At 37.4% G+C, this 24,392-nt stretch overlaps 1 protein-coding gene across 3 annotated transcripts in view; it reads right to left on the bottom strand.

Annotated features, from left to right (window-relative positions):
- Positions 1–693: 693 nt before the first annotated feature.
- Positions 694–24,392, bottom strand: part of LOC120880512 (torsin-1A-interacting protein 2-like) — a 45,362-nt gene continuing 21,663 nt past the window's right edge. For all 3 annotated transcript variants that reach the window (XM_040263880.1, XM_040263878.1, XM_040263879.1), the window contains exons 2-5: positions 13,724–13,902; positions 11,325–11,834; positions 6,999–7,103; positions 694–6,208 (exon numbers count right to left, since the gene is read on the bottom strand). In XM_040263880.1, the coding sequence (XP_040119814.1) occupies positions 5,448–6,208; positions 6,999–7,103; positions 11,325–11,834; positions 13,724–13,757 (1,410 nt within the window). In that variant the 5' untranslated portion in view covers positions 13,758–13,902 and the 3' untranslated portion in view covers positions 694–5,447. The remainder of the gene's footprint in view (positions 6,209–6,998; positions 7,104–11,324; positions 11,835–13,723; positions 13,903–24,392) is intronic.

Below are 24,392 nucleotides of genomic sequence, written 5' to 3'. Positions count from 1 at the left end.
ACTTCAGACATCATTTTTATAGCATACTATTTAAAATTATAATTTCTACAGTAACCAAATAATTCATAGCACCTCTTTTCCTTATTAAACAATTTTCACAGTACTGAGGCCCCAGTCTGTTCCAATGTATTTGGAGAAGTATATTAACATCCTCTAGTGGTGAGTTTATGAATAAGAATAAAAAAAATCATGTTGCTGCAAACCCACTGTGGCATTTGGAGAACTGAATGTTCTCTACCTTTAGGCTCAACTTATCCTTTGACTTTAGCCCTTTCATGGAAAGCTCTTATTTTAAGACATGCTAATTCCCAAGAGTTTCTATTATTCTGAACTGCAAGAATAAATCTCAGATTTTCAAAACTCAGTTCATCCAACCCCAACACACTGAAAGATGTCTGGCCTTAAGAGTAACACAATTCCCAATCAGCACACCAAGGTTAGGAGCCATTCCTGGAGCTCTACGTAATAAGCCAAGTCCTGTTTCTCTCCTACTCAAGAAAGCCTTAAGTAAAAAGAGCACACGTAGTATGCCCAACAAGGCCAGTAACTGATGGCCAAGTGCCACCTGACATTCACAGGATTCTTTGGCTCTTGAACGTACTACCAAATGAGGGCGGTTTCCCTTCCCATCATCAATGACAATATACTCATTTCTATAAACTTGCTATTTTGAGAAACAGAATCAAGAATCAGTCAACAGAGAAAAATTAAGGAGATTTATTTTTGGTAAAACCACATAACTAATTTGAATAAGGCACATTCATCAACATCTATGAGAAACAAATGCAAACACAATCATGGTTACATAAGGAAGAAGGGGAATATCCAGAATTTTGACATTAATATGGGCCATTTATGTTTAAGTAGAAAAAAAGCAAAATGCAGTTGTTTGAAGGTCAATGTGTGCTTCTTTTATGACAGGGATGACAAACAGATTTTAATCTCCTGTAATCTGACCAACCAGAAACAACTGCCTGGAGCTTTGGGCTGAGAAGGCAGAGGCCAGTGTGGGCACAGGAAGAAGGTTCTGACTGCTTGGGGCGGGGGTGCCAAGAGTCACATCTTCCTGCCTACTCAGCCCGCTGCTTCCCAAGTCCAAAATGTTCTTTCTGGTTCAGGTGACTGCTCTTAGCCAAGGATAAATTTAGTTTATGAGCCTCAATAAGGAAAAGTGGGAGATCATTTCTCAGTATAGGAACCAATCTATGGATTTTTAAAGCCATCAAAACAAACTGAAGTAAACAGAGCATGCAACCCTGGAAGGAAAGGCATTGAAGACTAAATTATTTGTATCTTTACCAATTATTTACAGATTAGGGCATACCGGCTGTGTTCTCAGGCCGTTTAGACAAGGCTAGTGCTCTTAACTAGTTAGTAAATTTTTAAAACCAGTCGAGGAACATTGCCATATACAGATCTGATAGGGCAGTATTTTGGAAATGAGTTTCAATAGTCCGGTCTCTGAATCAGGCAAATGTAGGCCCCACATCATCAGCTACTTTCCAGCCTAAGGCCCAAAACTTAACATAATAGGAATAAGGGGTATTTTAAAGTCATCTGGAAAAACTGTTTTACACAGATATTTTTAGTTTGTTCTTTGTAGAACTGGTAATACCTTCTTTGTAAACGTATTATTCAAAACAAGACTTCCCATGTGACTTGCAAGCCTCAGTATTTCATAAACTCATAGAACCCTTAGACATATTTTACATAATCATTTCATCATAGTTCTATGGATTATAGTATTTGTAATCATTAATAATAATCATAATACACATATAAAGACAAATATCAACAGTCCCACTGACCAATGATATAGTGTCCAAGGTACTTTAATTTTGGAAAAACACAAACAGAAAACAGAACCACTATGACTTTTCAATAAATAAATTTCAAAGTGAAATATATTATGCTCAGATTGACAAAATATTAAAATGAAGATTAGTATTTACCTACATATTCAACATGACAAATAGATTAAAAACTGCTTTTATAAAATGATATATTGAAGGCTTTATAAAGATGTCTTACAATTATTTTTTATTTCCAGATGATAAAAATAAGGTGTCAGGTTCCTATTTGAAAGTCCTTCTCTATCAGTAAACTGTATATTGATATAAGCTTTATTCCCATTAAATGATAATCAGATATAATGATTATATCTTCTGCTTAGGTTTTAAAGTACTAGACACTGATTATGCTGCATTAAAAACTGGTCAGATGTATGCAAACACAGTCCCAGTGAAGACCACCTTGCTGAATTACCACTTTCACATGCTGAATTCGTTGTATTTTTAACATCAGTGCTCCTTATGCTTCTTATATAAATCAAACAATTAAAAACTGTGAAAGGGACAAAACCACCTCAGCAGCTAACACTGTTTACCTGGGTCTTTACCTGGAGGATGGTGGGTCACAGGCCTGCTGTACCTTACTCACCACATACGCTTGGCAGGTTTCAGATGAAATATAAATTACCTAATTGATTTAAAAATTAGAAATAGAAACAACAGCATTGCTACCTTTGGTTTTATGAATCCCCTAGAACTTCACTGCTAACCCTTGGGAACTGGGAAACTCAAAATTTACCCCATGGGGAAAGACACTTAAGTCTAGAGACGGTCTATAGTTCTGCCAGTTGCTTCCAGAACTCTGGTATCACTCAAAGAAGTGACTTACATTAATGTATAACATAATGAGAATTGTTCTGTGATAATAATTAAACGGTGATGCTTGGGTATCATGCACGGTTATCGTATACACACAAGTCATTGTTCTAACTCAGACAAACTATCTATTACAGTAATGAAAGATGAACATAAAAGAAAATTTGGAAACTTGAAAAATGTAAAAAAAAAAACTGAATAGAAATTAATTTGAGTACATTATATAATAGATTTGTACATTTAAAAAATATGAAGTTTTATGCTTTAAGAATAAATCATTTTATTCGTGAGAAGACCCAGAGCTAACATACTGCTTCTTTTAAAAATGATTTTTGAAATAGTGGACAGAAAACTGACGACAGTTTCAGCTGACTGCACTTCCACACTGAAGGAGACTGTTTTAACGAAGTGAGTGAAATCAAAGTCACTCTGTCATGTCTGACTCTTTGCGACCCCATGGACGATACAATCCATGGAATTCTCCAGGCCAGAATATTGGAGTGGGTAGCCATTCCCTTCTCCAGATCTTCCCAACCCAGGGATCAAACCCAGGTCTCCCGCATTGCAGGTGGATTCTTACCAGCTGAGCTACCAGGGAAGCTGTTTTTAACGAAGACCAGAGTTAAAAAAAAAAAAGTGACATTTGGAAATGTTTTTCTAAGGAAATGAGGAAACACCATATTCAACTGAATGAAGAAACAATCCTTGTCTGTGATCTGAGTCACTGATGACACGTGCATATTCCACACTGGTTCTTTATAGATCCGAGGTAGCACAGGTCAGCAGGCAGCAGTTCTACAAGGCACCACAGGTTTTGTGTGATGTAATGCTAGCATCTGAGATCTAGAAATATTGGAAAAAAACTGAATATGGTATATAGATTTTCTTTCCATTTCTATTGATTTTATACTGGATTGATATTGATCTTATATACACTATGTTTTAACTATTTGTTCAGGAAGGTCTCGCCTCAAATCTAGCAGAAGAGTCCTTCACAAAGGCCCCAGTGAAAACAGTTTCTTAGCTATGTGGCCCGACACTCAACTGAGCACGGTGTCAGGTCTTGGGTAGAACAGATTTATACGTTCTTCCTGTGACAAACACTTTCAAATAGATTCTTCCTCCCATAGCTTTATTATTTCTCTATAGGCATCAATAAAGACCCCTATATCTTCTTACTGTTTTTGAAAGTCCTTCCATCTTTTCGACACTTGACTTTAGAGGTCAAAACCTAGCTGAAATAGTCTAGGTTCATGGTGATAGCTCCTCGGTATGCCAAGTAGCGGGTGAGAGCCTTCACTAGGCCAAGATCATTTTAAAGTTTCTGCTTTAGGGGTTGAAATGCAAATCAATAATCACTGTCTCCGTAAACACTGTTCTAGAGCTTTCTTACAATCACAGAACATGATCCAACGATTAATACTAGCTGTTAAAACCTCTTAGAATCTACCTACCATTTCTACTTCCTCTCACTAAGTATAATATCTCCTGCATTTTTCTAATTGTTAACCTACTGGCACTTCTAACTAGAAGGTCAAGAAATGAGCTGCAGCATCATATAATGTTCCATCACTGTACAATAAGAGTATGGTAAAGTTATGCCAATGTACCCATATAAAAACCTACTATTCAACTGGTTATTAAAATCAGTTCTGCATAAAACATTCAACCTCATCTTAGACAACTACAGAATTTCATCAGGAGACACAGAAATGCTGAGTAACAGAAATTAACAAACGCATAGAAATATGCTAGTAAATACAAGTTTACACATTGTGCTATTCATCTGTAGGTCTTTATATTCTTCATAAATAGCATGTCTCTATGATAAACTTGTATTTCATCTTCTACCTACTCATGAGTTTTAATTCACTTCTTCCTACCCATTTCCTATCTTCTAAGCTGTCTTTTCCCTTAATCAGTGATTTTCAAACTTATCAGCAGAACTCTTTATTCCAATTAAATCTTATGTAGGATCCCAATATGTAAAATGGGCAAAAGCAGAACTTCTTTAATACAAACGGGAGAGGGGCCAGTAGACAGCTTGGAAATCACTGCTCTATATCAGAAAATTGAAGCAAAGATACAGCCAGTTGCAATTTATTCATTTGCAATGATTATAAACAGTTCCTCCATCGTTTCCAATTTTTAAGAACATTTCTTGAGCACAGGTTGCTTTTCCCTTAGAGTTCATTAACAGAAGAGAAACATACTGCCTTACATATAGTATTTAGGTAAATAAGTATTTGAATTCTTATTTCTTTTTTCATACTATTCAAAAGTGCAAAAAAGCATAAGATGTAGTCCTATAACTACATTATTAAAATGAATTTTTAAAATATTTAATATGTAATAGAAAATTTTAAAAAATTTTAACTGCTTTGTAACTGTAATTACTTTAATCTGAGTCCAAATACTATCCAAAAGGCTCCTTAGAGTCTCAAGAAAACAAAAATCACTCTGTAGTTACTGTGAGAAGATTATCTTCCCATTTAATCATTCTGTTGCTCTATTTCTGGATTGGAAAAAATTCCTCAGTTGTATATATATACCAGATTCACTTGAAAGGCAAGGAAAGAAAGTCAGGTCAACTTTTAGCTTTGCCAAGCTTAGATTAGAAAGATTTTACAGAAAGTAAAAATGAAAATTTCTTTTCTAAAATAAGCTTGTTTGTGCTTTCCAGGCATTTCCTCACATTCATCAACCTCCTTCCACATAAAAAGGCTTTTCAACTACCTTTTTAATAACCCCGTGCTGACCAAAACCACCTCTGTGCTTAGCTTATGCAAAGCAGCCCCGCTCTTCTATGCTCCTCACTGGCTGGACGGGCAGCACCAGGTGGGAAATACGGCTCCACAGCCCACTCAGTTTGTCTGAATCCATGTGGTTGAAGGAGCTGGGAGTGTGAGAGTTGGTAAACCTCACCCAGAGTAAATCCCGCACTTTCTCTTCGGTCTCCCTCGGGCTGACGCTTGCTTCTAACGTTTCCTCCTCCAGTAGGACGGTCAGGACCAGGGCCACATCTTTAAAGACAGCGTTCTCATGGTCACAATACTTATAGAAAATCAAGGTGGAGCCTGCAGGAAGGGATTCAAAGCGATGGACCACAGCTGCCTTCTGGCCCTTCTCAAATCCAGAGCTCAGCTCCATGTCAACTGACTGCTTGACCTTATCACTGTCCTGCAGGGTTTTCCCAGCTCCATCAATCCGAATGGCAGAGACCTTCTGGGCAGATGTGTAGGCATCCGCGACATGGTGGCTGAGGCACTTCAGGGTCTCTCTTCCTTCTCGGGCTGCTGTGAATATGATGGTGGCTGGCTCACTGGGGTGTGAAGAGTTGAGGTGCTTCTGGAGAAATTTTCGTCCTCTCTGCCACAGAAAGGAACTCTGGCCTGGAAATTTATCCTTCAGTTGGCTAAAATGAACCAAGAAAGCCTCCAAAGCTGGATTTTTGGGGACTTGCTGGGCTGGAGACGAATAGTAGCTATTAACAGAACTTAGCAAAACTATGGTAAGAACCACGATGCAAAGAAAGATGGAGCCTGTCAGAGAAAGAGAAAATAAAAGACAAAATTAGAGAGAATGAGTCAGAAATAAAGCCTGTGGCAAACTAAAAAGAGGCAGATACACTGTCAAATTTTACTGACTGTGGTGTGTTTCTTTTGCCTAAATCCTTATAATTTTTAGCTGTTGAAATCTACCGGAAATACTTTTTAATTTCTTAAATTATTTAAAGATACAATATCTTTGTTAAAAGGTAAAATCTATTTTATATATATTTTGCTATATCTAATGATGTGATTTAGAAATGAACCATCAGCATATTCTTCTATTAATACCTTCTCAGAAGTATCTACTACCTACAGGCCATTTTTTCCTAAATGGTCAAAATGTAAAAATACCACTTCAAAAGTTAATACTTTCTTTCTCACTGAAAAGGCAGCTTTAATAGGAAGCTATATTGAATATTTTTTAATAGACTATAATGGAAAATAATCTGAAAAAATATACATATAAATAACTAATCACTTTATTGCCCACCTGAAATTAGCACTACATTGTAAATCAGGTTTACTTCGATCAAAAAAATGTTTATGAAAAGACCTTCCTCCATTGGAGATTCCCATTTTGTTAAGGATGGCAAAATATTGGCTAACACACCTAAAGGAAAAATCCCTAAAACTCAATTGCTCTGTTCTTATATTACTATCAAACATTAAAAAATATATATATTAAAACAATGCTAAAGCTGTTAAATCTGCTAGTTTTCTGGGTATTTCTCTGCAGATTTCTGAATGTGAATTACTGCAGTAAGACCACTTTTGTTCTCACCATGGCTCAAAAAATCCTTTTTATCAGTCCTTCTTATGGTATCCTGTGCATTCTTCTCTTTGTTTTCTTCCAATTCTTGTGTTTCTTGTTGATGTCTCTCAGCCTCTGGAAAACAAAACAAAACATAACTATTAGACAGTACAGTATGTGAGTGTGCGTTCCTTTATACTTATCAAACCAAAGAATTTGACTGAGGATGCCTCACTTCATAAAAGTTTGTTTTGTATAAAGCTAATTATTTTTGCTGTCTTTTACTTAAGGCTCACTATTCTACTTCATTCTACTTAGAAGAATAAAATAAAATGCTGTGAAATCACTTAAGGATACTGTTGTTACATCCACAATTCTTCACTAGCCCTTACATCAAGGACAAAGAAACAAGATTGCAGCCAAACCTATCTAAAATGTGATTTGACAAAATGTACAGAACTAAGAAGGAATTTAAGAAACGTTAGCTATACACAAGACTCAACATCACAGGGCAATGATGCTCTAATTTCAGTATTTATATTTCAGAAGGATCCTCAACTCCCAAATATGCAAATAATAGACACTAAGTTTAAAGACAGAAGAGATTACTATACACTAATAGCTTTCTTTGCAAAACAGCTTACAAAAAAGCAAGCCTGAAACTTAGTGAGTGAGGTATATGAAACAAGGACGGCAAGGTTAAGAAAATTTATGAACTATATAAAAATGCAGGTATGAGGTGTGATATCACTCTTAAAATGTGTTGGTGAAAAGGAGGCAGTATTTTGTAGACTCTGAGCTAAGTCCCTCTAGAGTCAAAACGTGTGCCTGACCCCAGCCAGGTACCTCATATAACAATGACAGCTGAGTACTGCCCATAATCCTTACTAGAGAAATAACTCAAATAGCATACTCTATTAACATAAAGAAGTAGAGTCATCTTTACCTATAAAGAATAGTTCATTTACTTAGATCACACCAAAATATGGGTTTTTAAAATATCATGTCACAGAATTTAAGGACTGAAAGGATCTGTAGTGATCACCTACTCTAGCCTCCTACCTTACCTACTGTGACAAAAGGTCCAGAGGGGTCAAGGGCTTTGCCCAAGGCCATACTGAGATTAGAAAGAGGTTTCTTATCTCCTCAGTCAGTTCAATTCTTTGCGACCCCATGAATCGCAGCACGCCAGGCCTCCCTGTCCATCACCAACTCGCAGAGTTCACTCAGACTCACATCCATCGAGTCAGTGATGCCATCCAGCCATCTCATCATCCTCTGTCGGCCCCTTCTCCTCCTGCCCCCAATCCCTCCTAGCATCAGAGTCTTTTCCAATGAGTCAACTCTTCGCATGAGGTAGCCAAAGTACTGGAATTTCAGCTTTAGCATCATTCCTTCCAAAGAACACCCAGGGCTGGTCTCCTTCAGAATGCACTGGTTGGATCTCCTTGCAGTCCAAGGGACTCTCAAGAGTCTTCTCCAACACCACACTTCAAAAGCATGAATTCTTCGGTGCTCAGCTTTCTTCACAGTCCAACTCTCACATCCATACATGACCACTGGAAAAACCATAGCCATGACTAGACAGACCTTTGTTGGCAAAGTAATGTCTCCGCTTTTCAATATGCTATCTAGGTTGGTCATAACTTTTCTTCCAAGGAGTAAGCGTCTTTTAATTTCATGGCTGCAGTCACCATCCGCAGTGATTTTGGAGCCCCCCCAAATAAAGTCTGACACTGTTTCCCCATCTATTTCCCATGAAGTGATGGGACCAGATGCCATGACCTTCGTTTTCTGAATGTTGAGCGTTAAGACCACTTTTTCACTCTCCTCTTTCACTTTCATCAAGAGGCTCTTTAGTTCCTCTTCACTTTCTGCCATAAGGGTGGTGTCATCTGCATATCTGAGGTTATTGATATTTCTCCCGGCAATCTTGATTCCAGCTTGTGCTTCTTCCTGCCCAGCATTTCTCATGATGTACTCTGCATAGAAGTTAAATAAGCAGGGTGACAATATACAGCCTTGACGTACTTAGAACCAGTCTGTTGTTCCATGTCCAGTTCTAACTGTTGCTTCCTGACCTGCATATAGGTTTCTCAAGAGGCAGGTCAGGTGGTCTGGTATTCCCATCTCTTTCAGAATTTTCCACAGTTTATTGTGATTCACATAGTCAAAGGCTTTGGCATAGTCAAGAAAGCAGAAATAGATGTTTTTCTGGAACTCTCTTGCTTTTTCCATGACCCAGCAGATGTTGGCTATTTGATCTCTGGTTCCTCTCTTTTCTAAAACCAGCTTGAACATCTGGAAGTTCACGGTTCATGTATTGCTGAAGCCTGGCTTGGAGAGGCTTTTGAGTATTACTTTACTAGCATGTGAGATGAGTGCAATTGTGCGATAATTTGAGCATTCTTTGGCATTGCCTTTCTTTGGGACTGGAATGAAAACTGACCTTTTCCAGTCCTGTGGCCACTGCTGAGTTTTCCAAATTTGCTGGCATATTGAGTGCAGCACTTTCACAGCATCATCTTTCAGGATTTGAAATAGCTCAACTGGAATTCCATCACTTCCACTAGCTTTGTTCACAGGGATGCTTTCTAAGGCCCACTTGACTTCACATTCTAGGATGTCTGGCTCTAGGTGAGTGATCACACCATCATGATTATCTGGGTCATGAAGATCTTTTTTGTACAGTTTTTCTGTGTATTCTTGCCACCTCTTCTTAATATCTTCTGCTTCAGTAGGTCCATACCATTTCTGTCCTTTATCATTATATTAAGCTGCTTCTCACACATTAAACTGCATTTTTAAACCGATGTTTTCTTCCCCTACTCAGTGAACCTACATACCACTGAAATTCTGATGGCACATATTGGTCCACAAATCCTATCATTTGCTCATTTAACAAATATTCATAAAGTCACTTCTCTGTGCCAAGAGCCACAGAAACACAATGAGTGAGACATAGCCCTTGTCTTCACTCAAGTTAATAGTAAACTAATAAAATGCATATTTGAGATCAGTCATTGACTTACACTGAAACATGGAATTCTAGCCCACAGTCAAGTCCAACAAAAACAATGTCTTACATTTTATATTCCTTTGCTTTGGCAAATAGGCATTTCAGGCTGAGCTTTCAGAGTACTTATAAAACACAAATCCACACAATCCAACTTCATAATATCACAGAAGGTAAAAGCTGGAAGAAACTAGCTGGATATCATCTTGTTCAACTTCTTCATTTCTACAAATAGGAAACTGAAGTACCAGGAAGTTGGGAGATTTGCTTAAAGTCACCCAAGTTAGGAAGTGGTAGGGCTGCAACTAGAATCCGTATCTCTTGAGTTCCAGTTAAAGATTTAGCACACTGCAACTATTCTTTGTGAGGAAAGACAGCATGCTGTTCTCCTTAATATACAAGTGGAGACAATCAGGTATAGAGAAATAACTAATTTGCTCAAAGTCCCATAAAATTGAAATGTGCCTGAGTTAAAGGTACTGGTTCAGATGGTAAAAAATTTTCCTGCAATGCTGGAGACCCAGGTTCAATCCCTGGGTCGGGAAGAACTTTTAGAGGAGGGAATGGCTACCCACTCCAGTATTCTTGTCTGGAGAATCCCATGGACAGAGAAGCCTGGCGGGTTACAGTCCATGGGGTCACAAAGAATTAGACACAGACTGGAGTAACTAATACTTCACTTCAAGGGTACTATATCACTGATGCTGGTTTTTAAATATACCTATCTCTTGATTCATGTAGCATTTAGTTTCCCCCAAAGTAAAAGATTTTAAAAAGTGAAAGCGAAAATATGCTTATAAGAAATAAAAGGCCAGGGGTAAATTTTTTAAGTCATACCTGTAAAAAATTTTAAAAATCATACATACAGTAAATAAATGGAAACTTAAAAAATGCAGCTTATGTATAAGTGGGAAGCATCTTATGTAGTGAGCAGAATAAGCTAGCTTGAAAGCGAAAGCATTAGTTGCTCAGTCGTGTCTGACTCTGCAACCTCATAGACTGTAGCCTGCTAGGCTCCTCTGTCCATGAGATTCTCCAGGCAAGAATACTGGAGTGGGTTGCCATTCCCTTCTCCAGGGGATCTTCCCAACCCAGGGATCGAACCTGGGTCTCTTACATTGCAGGCAGAGCCTTTACCTTCTGAGCCACCAGGGAAGTCTTAGGAGAAGAGAAACCTCATTTCATCTCAATATAGTCATATCTCTTTGTGACCTTGGGCAAGATGCAAAGGCCTTAATCCTATGAAGTAAAGAGAAGCTCTCTGAAAAGAAGGGCCCCACCTACGCTGTGTTCCCAGGACAGAACAGTACACAACAGGACAGGCTCAGGCCTTCTCTCACCTGGTGCCAGCAGTCGCTTCCTCAGTGTGTGCTGGCTCTCCAGCTCTGCACTGGAATGGCCAGGGCTCTGGGCATCCTGAGGGTCAACGACTGGTGGCTCCTGAGATGCTCCGGCTCCATCACTGACGTGCTCAGGGAAGGCTGCAGAGCTGCCCGCTACATGTACGTCTGTTCTTCCTACCTTGTCACTTGGAGAACACTTGGGTTCTGGATCTATAGGGTCTTCACTCAGACTCTCTGAAGGGAGTTGATGGCCTTGTTCTCCACCCTGAAAACTCTGGCTGTTCTCACCTTCTGTAACCTTTACATATTTCCCATAATCTGTTTCGTCTGGATTTTCTGATTGAGCATCTGTATCTGTACTTCCTGGGCCAATTGTTTCTACCTCTTGGTGGTCTTTGTTAAGCCCAGGGGCAGGGTCTGGGGTCTGAGCTTCTTCAGTGGTACTTGTAGTGACTGTAGTCTCCTGAGTATTTAGTGATGGATCATTTTCCAAATCCTTTTGAGGGTCTATTGAGACAAAAATTTATAATTTTAAAAATTTCCCTATATTTTTTATTTCAACAAGGTCCCTGATTAATGAAAATATTTATATAGATTTTTATGGCTGAAGAGGTACTCTTCCTAAACATTACTTCTCTTGACTTTCACTAAAGGTGACTGATTACCCAAATTTATTATCATGCTAATCTAACAAATAATATTAATTGAAAACTATTTTGAATGGCAAGCCAACTTTTGGTAATATTAAATACATCCTCTCCCCTAATGAAACAACAGATCTAGGCAATAATCATCAATAGCAACTGAAACCATTATTCGAAAGACTGAAGAGGAATTTTATAATGAATGAACCTGGCTGCCAACTCCTGAACCCACTGATGAATCTTAAGAAGGAAAATCAGACATTTCTAACTTCCTGAATTCAATGCAACAGGAAGTACACTATACTACCTATGAGGTATTCTTGCCAAACTGAAGCAGAATCTGATCAAGCTTCTAGAGCTAATTACCAGTTTCCAAGAAACACAGGAAAAGAGGATTACATTAAATTATGCCTCAGGAATGTAATCAGAAAAACTCAAAATGATTGAAATTCTAAGAGACAAAAGACTCAGTTTCTTTAGTAACAGCAAGAAATAAAAATAAATGACAAGAAAAGATTAAAAAAAGGAGGGATGACCTATTGATTGAGATACTTGAGACACATCAACAATGTGTGGACCACATTATAGATCCAGTGTCCCACAAACCAACTTTTAAAGAAGCATTAACGAGATAATCAGGAAAATCTGAACACCAGCTATTTAATGAGACTAAGGAATTATTGGTTCATCTTCTAGGTATGATAAAGGAATGGGGGTAATGTTTTAATTTACCATTTAGAGGTAAGTGTTCAAGTATTTTGGCTAAAATAATATGATATCTAGATTTTGCTTCAATACAATGATACGGGTATAAGGAGAAGTAAGAGAGTATAAATGAAACAGTGTTAGCCATATGTTGACAGCAGATGAAGCTGGGTCATGGAATTCATTTCATCTCTCTACTTTATATATGTTTGAATTTTCCATAATAAAGTTAAAAAAAAAGCAACCGAAAAGATATATCAATGAAATGCAATCTGTGACCCAAATGTAAAGAAAAAAAAATTAGAAACCCAACTGTGAAGAAAGAGAGTTTATGAGACAATTGGAAAATGTGAATACTGGCTGTATATATGAATAGTGTGGAATAACAATTTATTTTTATATGTGACAGAGCTATTTTGGTTCTTTTTTTTTAATGTAGCTTTAAGAGATATAAACTAAAGTACTAACAAAATTATATCATGTCTTGGATTTGCACTTAAATATTTCAAAGCAGGTAACAAGAGTAGCATTATGTAGGTAAAAGTTGAAGTTAGATGTTGAGTACATGTGACTTCATTATACTGTGCTATTTTTATATATTGAAAAATATCCTTAATAAAATATTTAAATATGCCCTTCTCTTCCAAAAAACCTATTTAATATTTTGCCTATATTTCCTATATATACACTTAGGCAGGATGAAGAATTTAAATTTCATCTTTCCTTATAATTGAAAGATCCTGCTCTAAATATATAGCATATCACAGCTAACTTGACTTTTAAAAATACAACTCTAAAGATCTACCATCTTTTTTTAAGATGTATTTTCCTAATACTACAGGAGTGTCTAAAACTTGATCTTCTTCATAATTAGGGTCTGGTATGATGGTAAAATTCAGTAAATATCAGAGAATAAGAATCATAATCAATCAAGCAACTAACTTCTTTTTTACTTCCAAACTTCAGTTTTAATCACAGAGACTTTCTCTCTTAGCACAGCCCTAGTTTCCTACAGCACAAACTTTGTGCTGTACAAACGACTCTTACCCTCTGGAGGATCCCTAAGTCCTCTGTCGGTCATGTTTGAGTTCTATCTCTTCAGACTTTGGGGCACTTTCTGTTAGTATCTGGATTTCCTTGTAAAGATGTCTTGGTTTCTTCTTGTCCCAAGTCCCAACAGGCTCATGCTTCCCGTGGACCCAGGAAAGAAGGCATATATACAGTGACTAAAACAAAACGAGAAGAATTAAAAAGACTTTTTTATTCATACATGGGAAAAATGCCTAGTTCAGCTTTATTTACTAAATCTGTTTAGTTTGAGTACTATTTCCTCTCTGAAACTTTTCTAATGAAGAAAAAATGTTTTCTGGCTTTCATGAGGCTCATATTCCAAATCCTAGACGACAAATAGAAAAAAAAAAAGCTTCAGATTATTAACCCTTGTATAGATGACATAACCTCCTAATACATTCTAGTGTGTCTGGAAGGATGTTAAAAGTAAGAACAAGTGACCAGAATCTTGAAGGAAACACCTTTGAAACTGAAATAAAAAGTAATTCCAAGAGTAAAAATTTAAGTCACTGCTGAGTTAATCACTGCAGATTTCCCTTATGTCTTCAATTTCTGTCCCATATAAATTTCTCAGTTTGCCTACCAGAAACTTCCATTTATCATTAACAAGGAACATGCACAGGGGTGACCTACAGATGAAGATGGCTGTCTTGGTATTAGGAAGAGCAAATACACATTTGGAGTTTCGTCACTAAGAGTAGTTTTCTTACAGTATTCTTTTATAAAATATGGAGATAGTTATTTCTTTATACAATGCCCTTCTATACACTGCTCACAGAAGTTGCTGTGTTAGTCACTCAGTCATGTCTGACTCTTTGCAACCCCATGGACTACTGATCAAAGAAGAATATATATAAATTATTAAAAGCTGTATACAAAAGGAATCAAAATCAGAGTTAACTAATAAGCAATAGAAACTCAATCATATCTTATATTCAGTTGGTGCAAACATAATTGTGATTTGGGTTTTTGAATTTTAAATCATTATAACTAGGCTTGAATACATCTTAATTAATCAAAATAGAAACTATTACAATCAACACATTTTTGCTAACGAGAAATAAGTTTGTTTATTCCTGTAGCGTGAAAATCTATGCTTCATGATTTGACAAACTCTTGGAAAGCATTTTCTGCATTCTGTTGGTTGTGGAAGTGTTTTCCTTGCAAAAAGTTTTCGAGATGCTTGAAGAAGTGGTAGTCAGTTGGCAAGAGGTCAGGTGAATACAGCAGATGAGGCAAAACTTTAAAAATAAATAGAAAATCCAGTGACAGAGGAGTCTGGTGGGCTACAGTCCACAGGACTGCAAAGAGTTGGACATGACTGAAGCAACTAAGCGCGCATGCATGGACCTCATAATAAAAACTAAAAGGTACCTAGTAATAAATCTACAACACATATGCAAGGACTTTGGAATGGGATGAAGTTTATGGTATGTAAATTATACCTCAATAAAACTATTTTTTTTTAAAAAGAACTTTTAGGGAGAAAAGTATTAAAACTTTACTGAAGAACATAAAAAGGGCCTAAGTAGAGAAATAAACTGCGTGTACAGACAGTAAGATTCAAGGCCATTTAATGTAATTGCACTCATCTCATACACTAGCAAAGTAATGCTCAAAAATCTCCAAGCCAGGCTTCAACAGTACATGAACTGTGAACGTCCAGATGTTCAAGCTGGATTTAGAAAAGGCAGAAGAACCAGAGATCAAATTGCCAACATCCACTGGATCATCATCGAAAAAGCAAGAGAGTTCCAGAAAAATATCTACTTTTGTTTTATTGACTACACCAAAGCCTTTGACTGTGTGGATCACAACAAACTGTGGAAAATTCTTAAAGAGCTGGGAACACCAGACCACCTGACCTGCCTTCTGAGAAGTCTGTATGCAGGCTAAGAAGCAACAATTAGAACTGGACATGGAACAACAGACTGGTTCCAAATTGGGAAAGGAGTACATCAAGGCTGTATGTTGTTATCCTGCTTATTTAACTTATATGTAGAGTATATCATGAGAAATGCTGGACTGGATGAAACACAAGCTGGAATCAAGATTGGCAGGAGAAATATCAATAACCTCAGATATGCAAATGACACCACCCTTATGGCAGAAAGCAAAGAGGAACTAAAGAGCCTCTTGATGAAAGTGAGAGAGGAAGAATGAAAAAGTTGGCTTAAAGCTCTACATTCAATCTGGTCCCATCACTTCATGGCAAATAGATGGGGAAACAGTAGAAACAATGGCTGACTTTATCTTTATGGGCTCCAAAATCACTGCAGATGGTGGTTGCAGCCATGAAATTAAAAGACACTTGCTCCTTAGAAGAAAATCTATGACAAACCTAAACAACATGTTAAAAACCAGAGACATTACTTTACCAACAAAGGTCCGTCTAGACACAACTGAGCAAGTGAACCGAATGCCAATTCCCTCCAAAATAATCTGTAAATTCATTGCAATTTGAAACAAAACCTTCAGACCATTTTTTTATTGTTATATGATTCTTATGGAATGAATGAGCTGACCCTAAAATTCACGAAAAGTAGTGAAGAATTAAGAGTCAAGCTAATTCTGAAGGAAGAAAAAAGAATTCTGAAAGAGGGAAATCTTTACCAGATATATCAAGATACTAAAAACAATAGGGCACTGGTGTTAGAACAAACATAATAACACAGAATGGAGAGCCAAGAAATATGTCCATACTTAAGTAAAGGAAACTGAGTGACAAAGAGAAAGAATGGATTAGTGAATAAACAGTTTGGGGACAACTGATTTTCAAATGGGAAAAAAACTAGATTTCTACCTCCACAAAAATCAATTGCAGATTAGACACCTAAATGTAAAGTGTAAAACTTTGAAATTTTCAGAAGAAAGTGGGGGATACCATTATAACCTCAAGGTTTTCTTAAGCAAGATATAAAAGACATACAAGCCATGAGGGGAACAAATGTGATGACATTAAAAAATCAAATCATATACAAATCATCAAAATCAAGGTTAAAAGATAAATTCACTGACTAGAAAACTATCAGCAACACATATAATCATCAATGGATTAGTATCTAGAATACATAAAAACTACCCTAGATCAGTTAAGAGACAAATACTGCTATTTTGTATTTTAAGTGGGCAAAAGAGATGAACAAGCAGTTAAATAAAAAGAGGACTTTAAAAATCTAATGAATTGGTAAGAAATGTAGGCAAGGAAATGTAAAAATTAATGATGAGATACCATTTCACAACCATCAGATTGGAAAAAAAAATGTAATACCAAGTGTTGGTGAGGATTTGGAGATACCCAGACCTGTATTGTGGAGAAGGCAATGGCACCCCACTCCAGTACTCTTGCCTGGAAAATTCCATGGACGGAGGAGCCTGGTGGGCTGCAGTCCATGGGGTCGCTAAGAGTTGGACACAACTGAGTGACTTCACTTTCACTTTTCACTTTCATGCATTGGAGAAGGAAATGGCAACCCACTCCAGTGTTCTTGCCTGGAGAATCCCAGGGATGGGGGACCCTGGTGGGCTGCTGTCTATGGGGTCGCACAGAGTCGGACACGACTGAAGAGATTTAGCAGCAGCAGATCTGTATTGACAATGAGGCCACCTGTTACAACTTGGGAGGGCAATACGGAATACCGAGTTGACACACACATTCTACAAATCAGCAATTCTGCTTTTAGACATGTACCTTAGAGAAACTTTTCCTCAAGTGCCCAATGGTGTTTTGCAGCATTGTTTAAAAAAATGAAGAAAAATTGAGAAAATCTTAAATGTGTATAAATAAGGAACTAGATTTTTTTAATTGTGGCATATTCTTTAAATGTAATATTATATACAGCAATTAACAAGTTATGTATCAAAAATTCATAAATATACAATATTAAAGCCTTTATATACAATTTAAGAAGCATAAACTACTACATGTGTGTGGGGTGTGTGTGTGTGTGTGTGCACGCACTCAGTCATGTCCAACTCTTTGCAACCCCATGGACTGTAGCCCACCAGGTTCCACGGTCCAAAGAATTTTCCAGGCAAGAATACTGGAGTAGGTTGCCATTTCCTACTTCAGGGGTTCTTCTCAATCCAGGAATCAAACCTGAGTCTCGTGTGTCTCCTATATTGGCAGGCAGATTCTTTACCACTGGGCCACCTGAGAAGCCTATAAATACTATAGAGTGATTCAAAAATAATTAAACAAATGGAAAAAAAAATGAACCAACTACTGATACATACGGTGGATGAATCTGAAAAATGTGATGAGGGAAAAAAGCCACACACAAGATTATACGCCAAATGACCCCATTTATATGAAGTTCTAGAATGGCCAATGGTCTACAGTGATGGAAAAGAGAGAAGTGGTTCTGAGGGTAAGGACTACTGACTGGAAAAAGGGCATGAGAAAACCTTTTGGGGTAATGAAAGTGTTCTATATTTTTACTGAGGTGGTGGTTACATTTGTTATCAAGCTTAAAATCTGTGCATCTTATTGCATGTAAGATATCCTCAATAAACTTTATTTCATGTAAACCTAAATGAATGCTTAAAAAAAAAACATTACTTGGAAACTAGGTTGCAGTCAATAAGCAATCTGCAAAGGAACACCAGAGATATATCTATAATCTTACAAGTGCTCAATATATGCCTTTCTTATCACAAGGCACACATCATTTCTGTAGCCCATTTCACTCAGACCCTTTGACACACACTGCTGTTCATAGCTGAACCAGTATTCCCTTAAGGCTACAAGGAAGAAGTGATATACAGAAGTTCCTGATGTATCTTCAGAAGAAATTACATGGTGGGGTATCTGGGAGACCTGGAGGCAGATTCCAGAGGCAGGTCAACTTTTTGAACTGTGTCTAACCCATACCAGGAAATGGGTGCATTAGAAACCTCTGGACTGCATAACAGAACTGAGGTAGCACCTCATTCTGATGGAAAATAGACATGTTGAAAACTTTTTGCAGCTTCAGGAAAAACCATCCATGAGCATCTCAAAAACAACCACCACCACCACCACCACCACCACCCATCTTTGATGGTATCTTGAAAGAAAAAACTGATGAAGACCTACATGCTTCATTTAGCACAGAAGATGTTTGCTTTTAGTGAATCCCTTACAAGTTCAATTGTGAAATATTGGTTTTCAGTGCCCCATTTATAGAGATTACAATGATTCATTTTCCCACTTAAATAAAACTTAGCCTTATCATTGGTAGGTATCTTTGCTTCCCTGTGATCCTGAAATCTGCAGCAAAACTTACTGTTTTCCTTCAACTGTCTCCATGAGGGCTCAAATCAGGTTCAAGTAATACGGTTTTACTGTCTATGGAGAATATAACAGGGAGTAGGCTAAGGGATGCCTTCCTTAATTTCAATATCCCAGGACTTCCCTGAAGAGGGACACAGATTTGCCTCACTGCTTCTTCTGTTGTGGATGCCCTGGCTCTTCCTTTTATATATTTATTTGGCTGCACTGGGTCTTAGTTGCAGCATGTGAACTCTTAGTTGTGACATGCAGGATCTGACCAGGGATTGAACCTGGGCTCTTTGCTTTGGGAGTTCAGAGTCTTAGCCATTGGACCACCATGGATGTCCCCTGGCTCTGTCTTTTAAGGTGCACCCTTTCTGCTCCATCTCAATGTACCAATGGTAATGCTTTGACAACCTGGCAGGTGTTCATTGTTTGGTACATAGAATGATCTCTGCACTGCAGTAATAAAACCAAGTTTAGCAGCCTGGAACAAACAAAATTTGAAGCTGTAATTTTACAAATTGATGCATAACACAGTTTATATACAACTGTTACTGAGTAATAAAATGTTGAAAGTGTTCAACTTTTTTATTGCAATGTACATTGTTTAAATGTACATAAAAATTAAACACACGATCAGAAAAGATACATGTTTGCTTCTGTGGAGGAAAGGATAGGAAGAGGATGAGAACAAGAATGAGTTTCAACTGTCATCTGTTAAGCTTTTTTTTAAAAATGAGGTATATGTGGCAAAATGTTAGTATACTTTATGATTAGCATTCCCTGTGCTACACAGGGACCTTGTTGCTTATCCATTCTGTATATAATACTTTGTATCTGCTAACCCCAAACTCCCACTCCACGCCTCTCCCTACCTTCCCTCCCCTGTTGGCAACCGCAATCCATTCTGAGTCTTCAGTTCTGTAAGTTCATTAGAGTCATATTTTAGATTCTACATGTCATCTTCTATCCATGGACATTTACATTGTTTCTATGTCTTGGCTACTGTGAACAGTCTTGGCACTATGAACAGAGGTACATGTATCTTTTTGTTTTTGCCATGCCAAGAACCTTGCAGGATGTTCCCCCATCGGATTAAACCCAGGGCCTCAGCAGTGAAAGCAAAGAATCCCAATCACTGACCCACCAGGGAATCCCCTATCTTTCTGAATTATAGTTTTGTCTGGAGTAGGACTGTTAGGTCATCTGGTAATTCTATTTTTAGCTTTTTTGAGGAAACTCCATACTGTTTTCTGTAGCAGCTGCATTAACTTACATTTCCAACAACAGTGTAGGAGGGTTCCCTTTTCTCCACACCCTCTCTAGCATTTGCTATTTGTAGACTTTTTTTCTAAGAAGTGTTGCTTTTTCAGCTGTACTGGGTCTTTGTTGCTTTGTGGGCTGGGCTTTCTATAGTTGCAGAGTGTGGGGGCTACTCTTCCTTGTGATGTGTAGGCTTCTTATCGTGGTGGCTTTCTCTGGTGGAGTACAGGCTCTAGGGTATGCAGGCTTCAGCAGTTATACCAAGTGGGCTCGGGAGTTGTGGCTTGTGGGCTCTAGAGTGCAGGCTCAGTACTTGTGGCATGTGGTCTTAAGTTCCTCCTCCACATGTGGAATCTTCCCAGACCAGGGATCAAACCCATGTCCCCTGTACTGGCAGACAGATTCTTATCCACTGCGCACCAGCGAAATTCCATCTATAGATTTTTAAATCTTGGCCATTCTGACTTGTTGAAGGTGGTACCTCATTGTATTATAGTCTTGATCTGTATTCCTCTAATTAGTGACGCTGAACATCTTTTTCATGTGCCTATTGGTCATTTATATGTCTTCTTTGAGAAATGTCTATTTAGATCTTCTGCCCATTTTTCTTTTTCTCTTTTCACAATTACAGGAGAGTTGGAAAATACAGAACAAAATTACAAATAGTTCCACTATTTTTAAAGTAGATAAATTAAGATTTTTATTTGGAGCTTCAATATAAAACTCTCAAAAATTATCAAAATGACTATACAGAAAAGTAGAAGCACCATGAACCAATTCAACATGATTAAGATTTATAGTGTATGACTTCAATATCTTTAGTTCATGAAAATTTTGCAACTGTTTTATATCCCTGTATATGTTTCAGTGTCTCCTAGTTTATAAAAACTTGAACAGAATTTGTATCCTACTATTATATGAAAATTGCCCATTTTTCAATCGGGTTTGTTTTTTGTTGTTGTTGAATTGTATCAGCTGTTTGTATATTTTGGAAATTAAGACTTGCATCATTTGCAAATATTTTTCCCAGTCTGTAGCTTGTCTCTTTGTTTATGGCTTCTTTTGCTATGGAAAAGCTTTTAAGTTTAATTAGGTCCCATTTGTTTTTATTTCTATTGCCTTGGGAGACAGACCTAAAAAAATATTGGTATGATTTATGTCAGATGTTTTGCGTATGTTCTCTTCTAGGAGTTTTATGGTTTCAATGTTTAAGTCTTTAGGACATTTTGAACTTACTTTTCTGTATGGTATGAGAGTATGTTTCAACTTCATAGATTTACCTGTGGCTGTCCAACTTTTCCAACATCACCTGCAGAAGAGACTGTCTTTTTCCCATTGTATATTTTTGGTCTCCTCTGTTGAAGACTGATCACAGGGGTGGGGGTTTAATTTGGGGCTCTCTATTCTGTTCCACTGATCCATGTATGTCTGTTTTTGTGCTAATATCATGCCATTTTGGTTGCTGTAGCTTTGTAGTATTGCCTGAAGTCTGAGAGAGTTGTGCCTTCTCCTTTGTTCTTTTTCCATAGAATTGCTTTGGCAATTCTGGGTCTTTTATGGTTCCATATAAAGTTTAGGATTATTTGTTCTATTTCTGTGAAAAATACCATGAGTAATTTGATAAGGAATCACATTACATTTTGTAGACTGCTTTGGGTAGTATGGCCATTTTAACAATATTAATTCTTCCAATCCAAGAGCACAGGACATCTTTCCCATGTTAATATATTTTAGATCTGGCTGCATAGGTGAATACTATTTTCAGCACTTTTCTATAAAATGATTGATGTTAATAAATTTTTAAAATGAGTAATAAAATGTAATGTAATAGCTTCTGTGAGGAAAAGAATCAAAACGAAAAACCTGTAAGGGTTAACTCTGAGCCCACACACAATTAACTTCTGTTACAAAGGCACACTTCAACAACAGTTTCCTATGCATTTTGTCACAACCAGCTGAGAGGAGACAGAACAAAGGAAAGCTACTCTCAAGAATCAAACGGGCTGGGAGAGCAGTAGGACCTTACCCAACCTCTATTCCAACCTGGGAACTTCAGTCTTATGACATATGGACTTAATATTCCTTCTATTTTACAGATGAGGAAATTGAGACAGAGAAAGGTTAAGAATCTTACCCAAGAACACACAACTAGTAGAGGCAGAGTTAGGATTTGAACTCAGGTGATTTGAACTCAGGTATTCTGACTGTGGGACCCTAGCTGTTAACCATGATACTAAACAATAAAACCACACAGTAAACCTACTACAAGGCACTCCAAATCTAGGTTTGAATTGTGACTCTAGCACATATGAATGCGTGTAAATTTACACACATTCAACTTTTCTCTAATTGCTTTTTTCAGCATTGTGTGAAGTCTCAGGTGATAATAAAGTATATAATAAATTAGTTATATCTACCACAATTATGACTATAGATGGGCCTAAAAAAATGTGACAAGGATCTGCCTCGGGTCATTCATCCCTCTAAGCCTCTTAATCTTCATCTCAGACCATGTGATTCACACAACTACAGGCTCAGCCTCAGTTACGAGATAAATCTTATTCTTCATCAGAAAAGATTTAAGAAATTTTTGATAATTTAGCATCCAGTTCTAACAGCTGGCTTTAATAGTTATTCCAAAGCTGAGACTCTATCTTATCCCTAGTTCTAATTTTTGCCTCATTCTCTTGTACCTCTCCTCATCCTAAAGACTTACTGTGGTGCTGATAAGACATGTATCACATTTAAACCTCACAAGAATATGAAGTAGGTGTTATTACACAACTTACTTCACAGACGAACTGGACAAAGAAAGGTTAAAATGCCCAAGCTCATTTAATAATGTCAGAATTAGAAGACAAACTCAGGTCAGCTGGCTGCAAGGCCATTATTTTTCCTCTATAACAAGCAGTTTTCAAGCTGTGTTCCGAAGACTGCATTGAGACTCAAGGGCTGCCAGGGGAGACTCAAGAGAGGGGTATGGCTCTCAACTCACTTTGACAGACACGTGTATTGATTGCCACCTACTCTTTGGATGTCGTGGAATTCTTTCTTGCATGTGTGCTTGCCTGGACTAAGTTCTCCTACAACTTAGAGATGAATCTTAACTCAGTCACCCAACCCAAGATAGCCTTCTCTTTAGTACTTTCCATTAAATTTCTACTCCTAGGTCTGCAATAAAGTAACAGAAAGTTCTGGGAAAAAAAAAAAAGAAAGTTCTGGAAGTCATTTTAGAAATGGCCACCATTACATGTAAGTAATATTATCAACTCTCCCAGAGGATGCAAGTGGAGCTTAATATGGCTCACATCATCCAAAACAGTGGATCATCTGTCATGAAAATTAATTTTAGGAATACACTTATACTTTCAAATTCATTATTCATAACCATGAATGAGTATTTTAGAATAGTCTGCAATGTTTTAAACCCAGTGAAGTCCTACTAAAGACCTAAGTTGAAAAGCTATGAAGTTTTCTAAATTTTCTCCCTTGCTCCATTTTAAGACCTCTACCACATGATGTTATTTCTGAGAGATGACCATACCAGGTATGTGATAATAATCATGTAAGAAGAAGGCAAAGTACCCTTCTTAATGCAATATTAAAATTAGTATTTTTGATTTCTCTTGCCCATATACTCACAAAGTTTATAATGACACCCTATAGAACTGTTTAAGGGCTACAATAGAGTCCTCCCCACAAACAGTTTGGAAAAATGTGACTGAGTTATGACCTGAAATATCAGCAGAGTCCTTCAGTCTGCTATGAAACCTCTTTATATGTCACTGGCAAAGTACAATAACTACCACTATCTTACAGTATTATGAGTACTCGGTTCCCAGTCTTTTAAGCTAGGTAACTAAATATGGATACGCTGCTATGGTATTTTTCAAGGTATGGTTCATAGAGCATCTGCATAAGAATCTTCTGAGGCACTATTTATAAAATGTAGATTCCTGGGCCCCATAAGAAACCTTGGAAATCAAAATTTCTGTAAGATCAGGAAATTTGCATTTTTGACAAGCTCACCGAGGCACTGACTTGAAACTCAACTATATAAATCCATTTAATGTCCTACTATTTAAGAATGAGATTGGTTAAAACAAAGACAATAGGACCTTTCTC

This window comes from Oryx dammah, unplaced genomic scaffold, assembly GCF_014754425.2.
Source record: "Oryx dammah isolate SB20612 unplaced genomic scaffold, SCBI_Odam_1.1 HiC_scaffold_21, whole genome shotgun sequence".
NCBI lineage: Eukaryota > Metazoa > Chordata > Mammalia > Artiodactyla > Bovidae > Oryx > Oryx dammah.
This window is presented reverse-complemented; position numbering and strand designations above follow the sequence as displayed.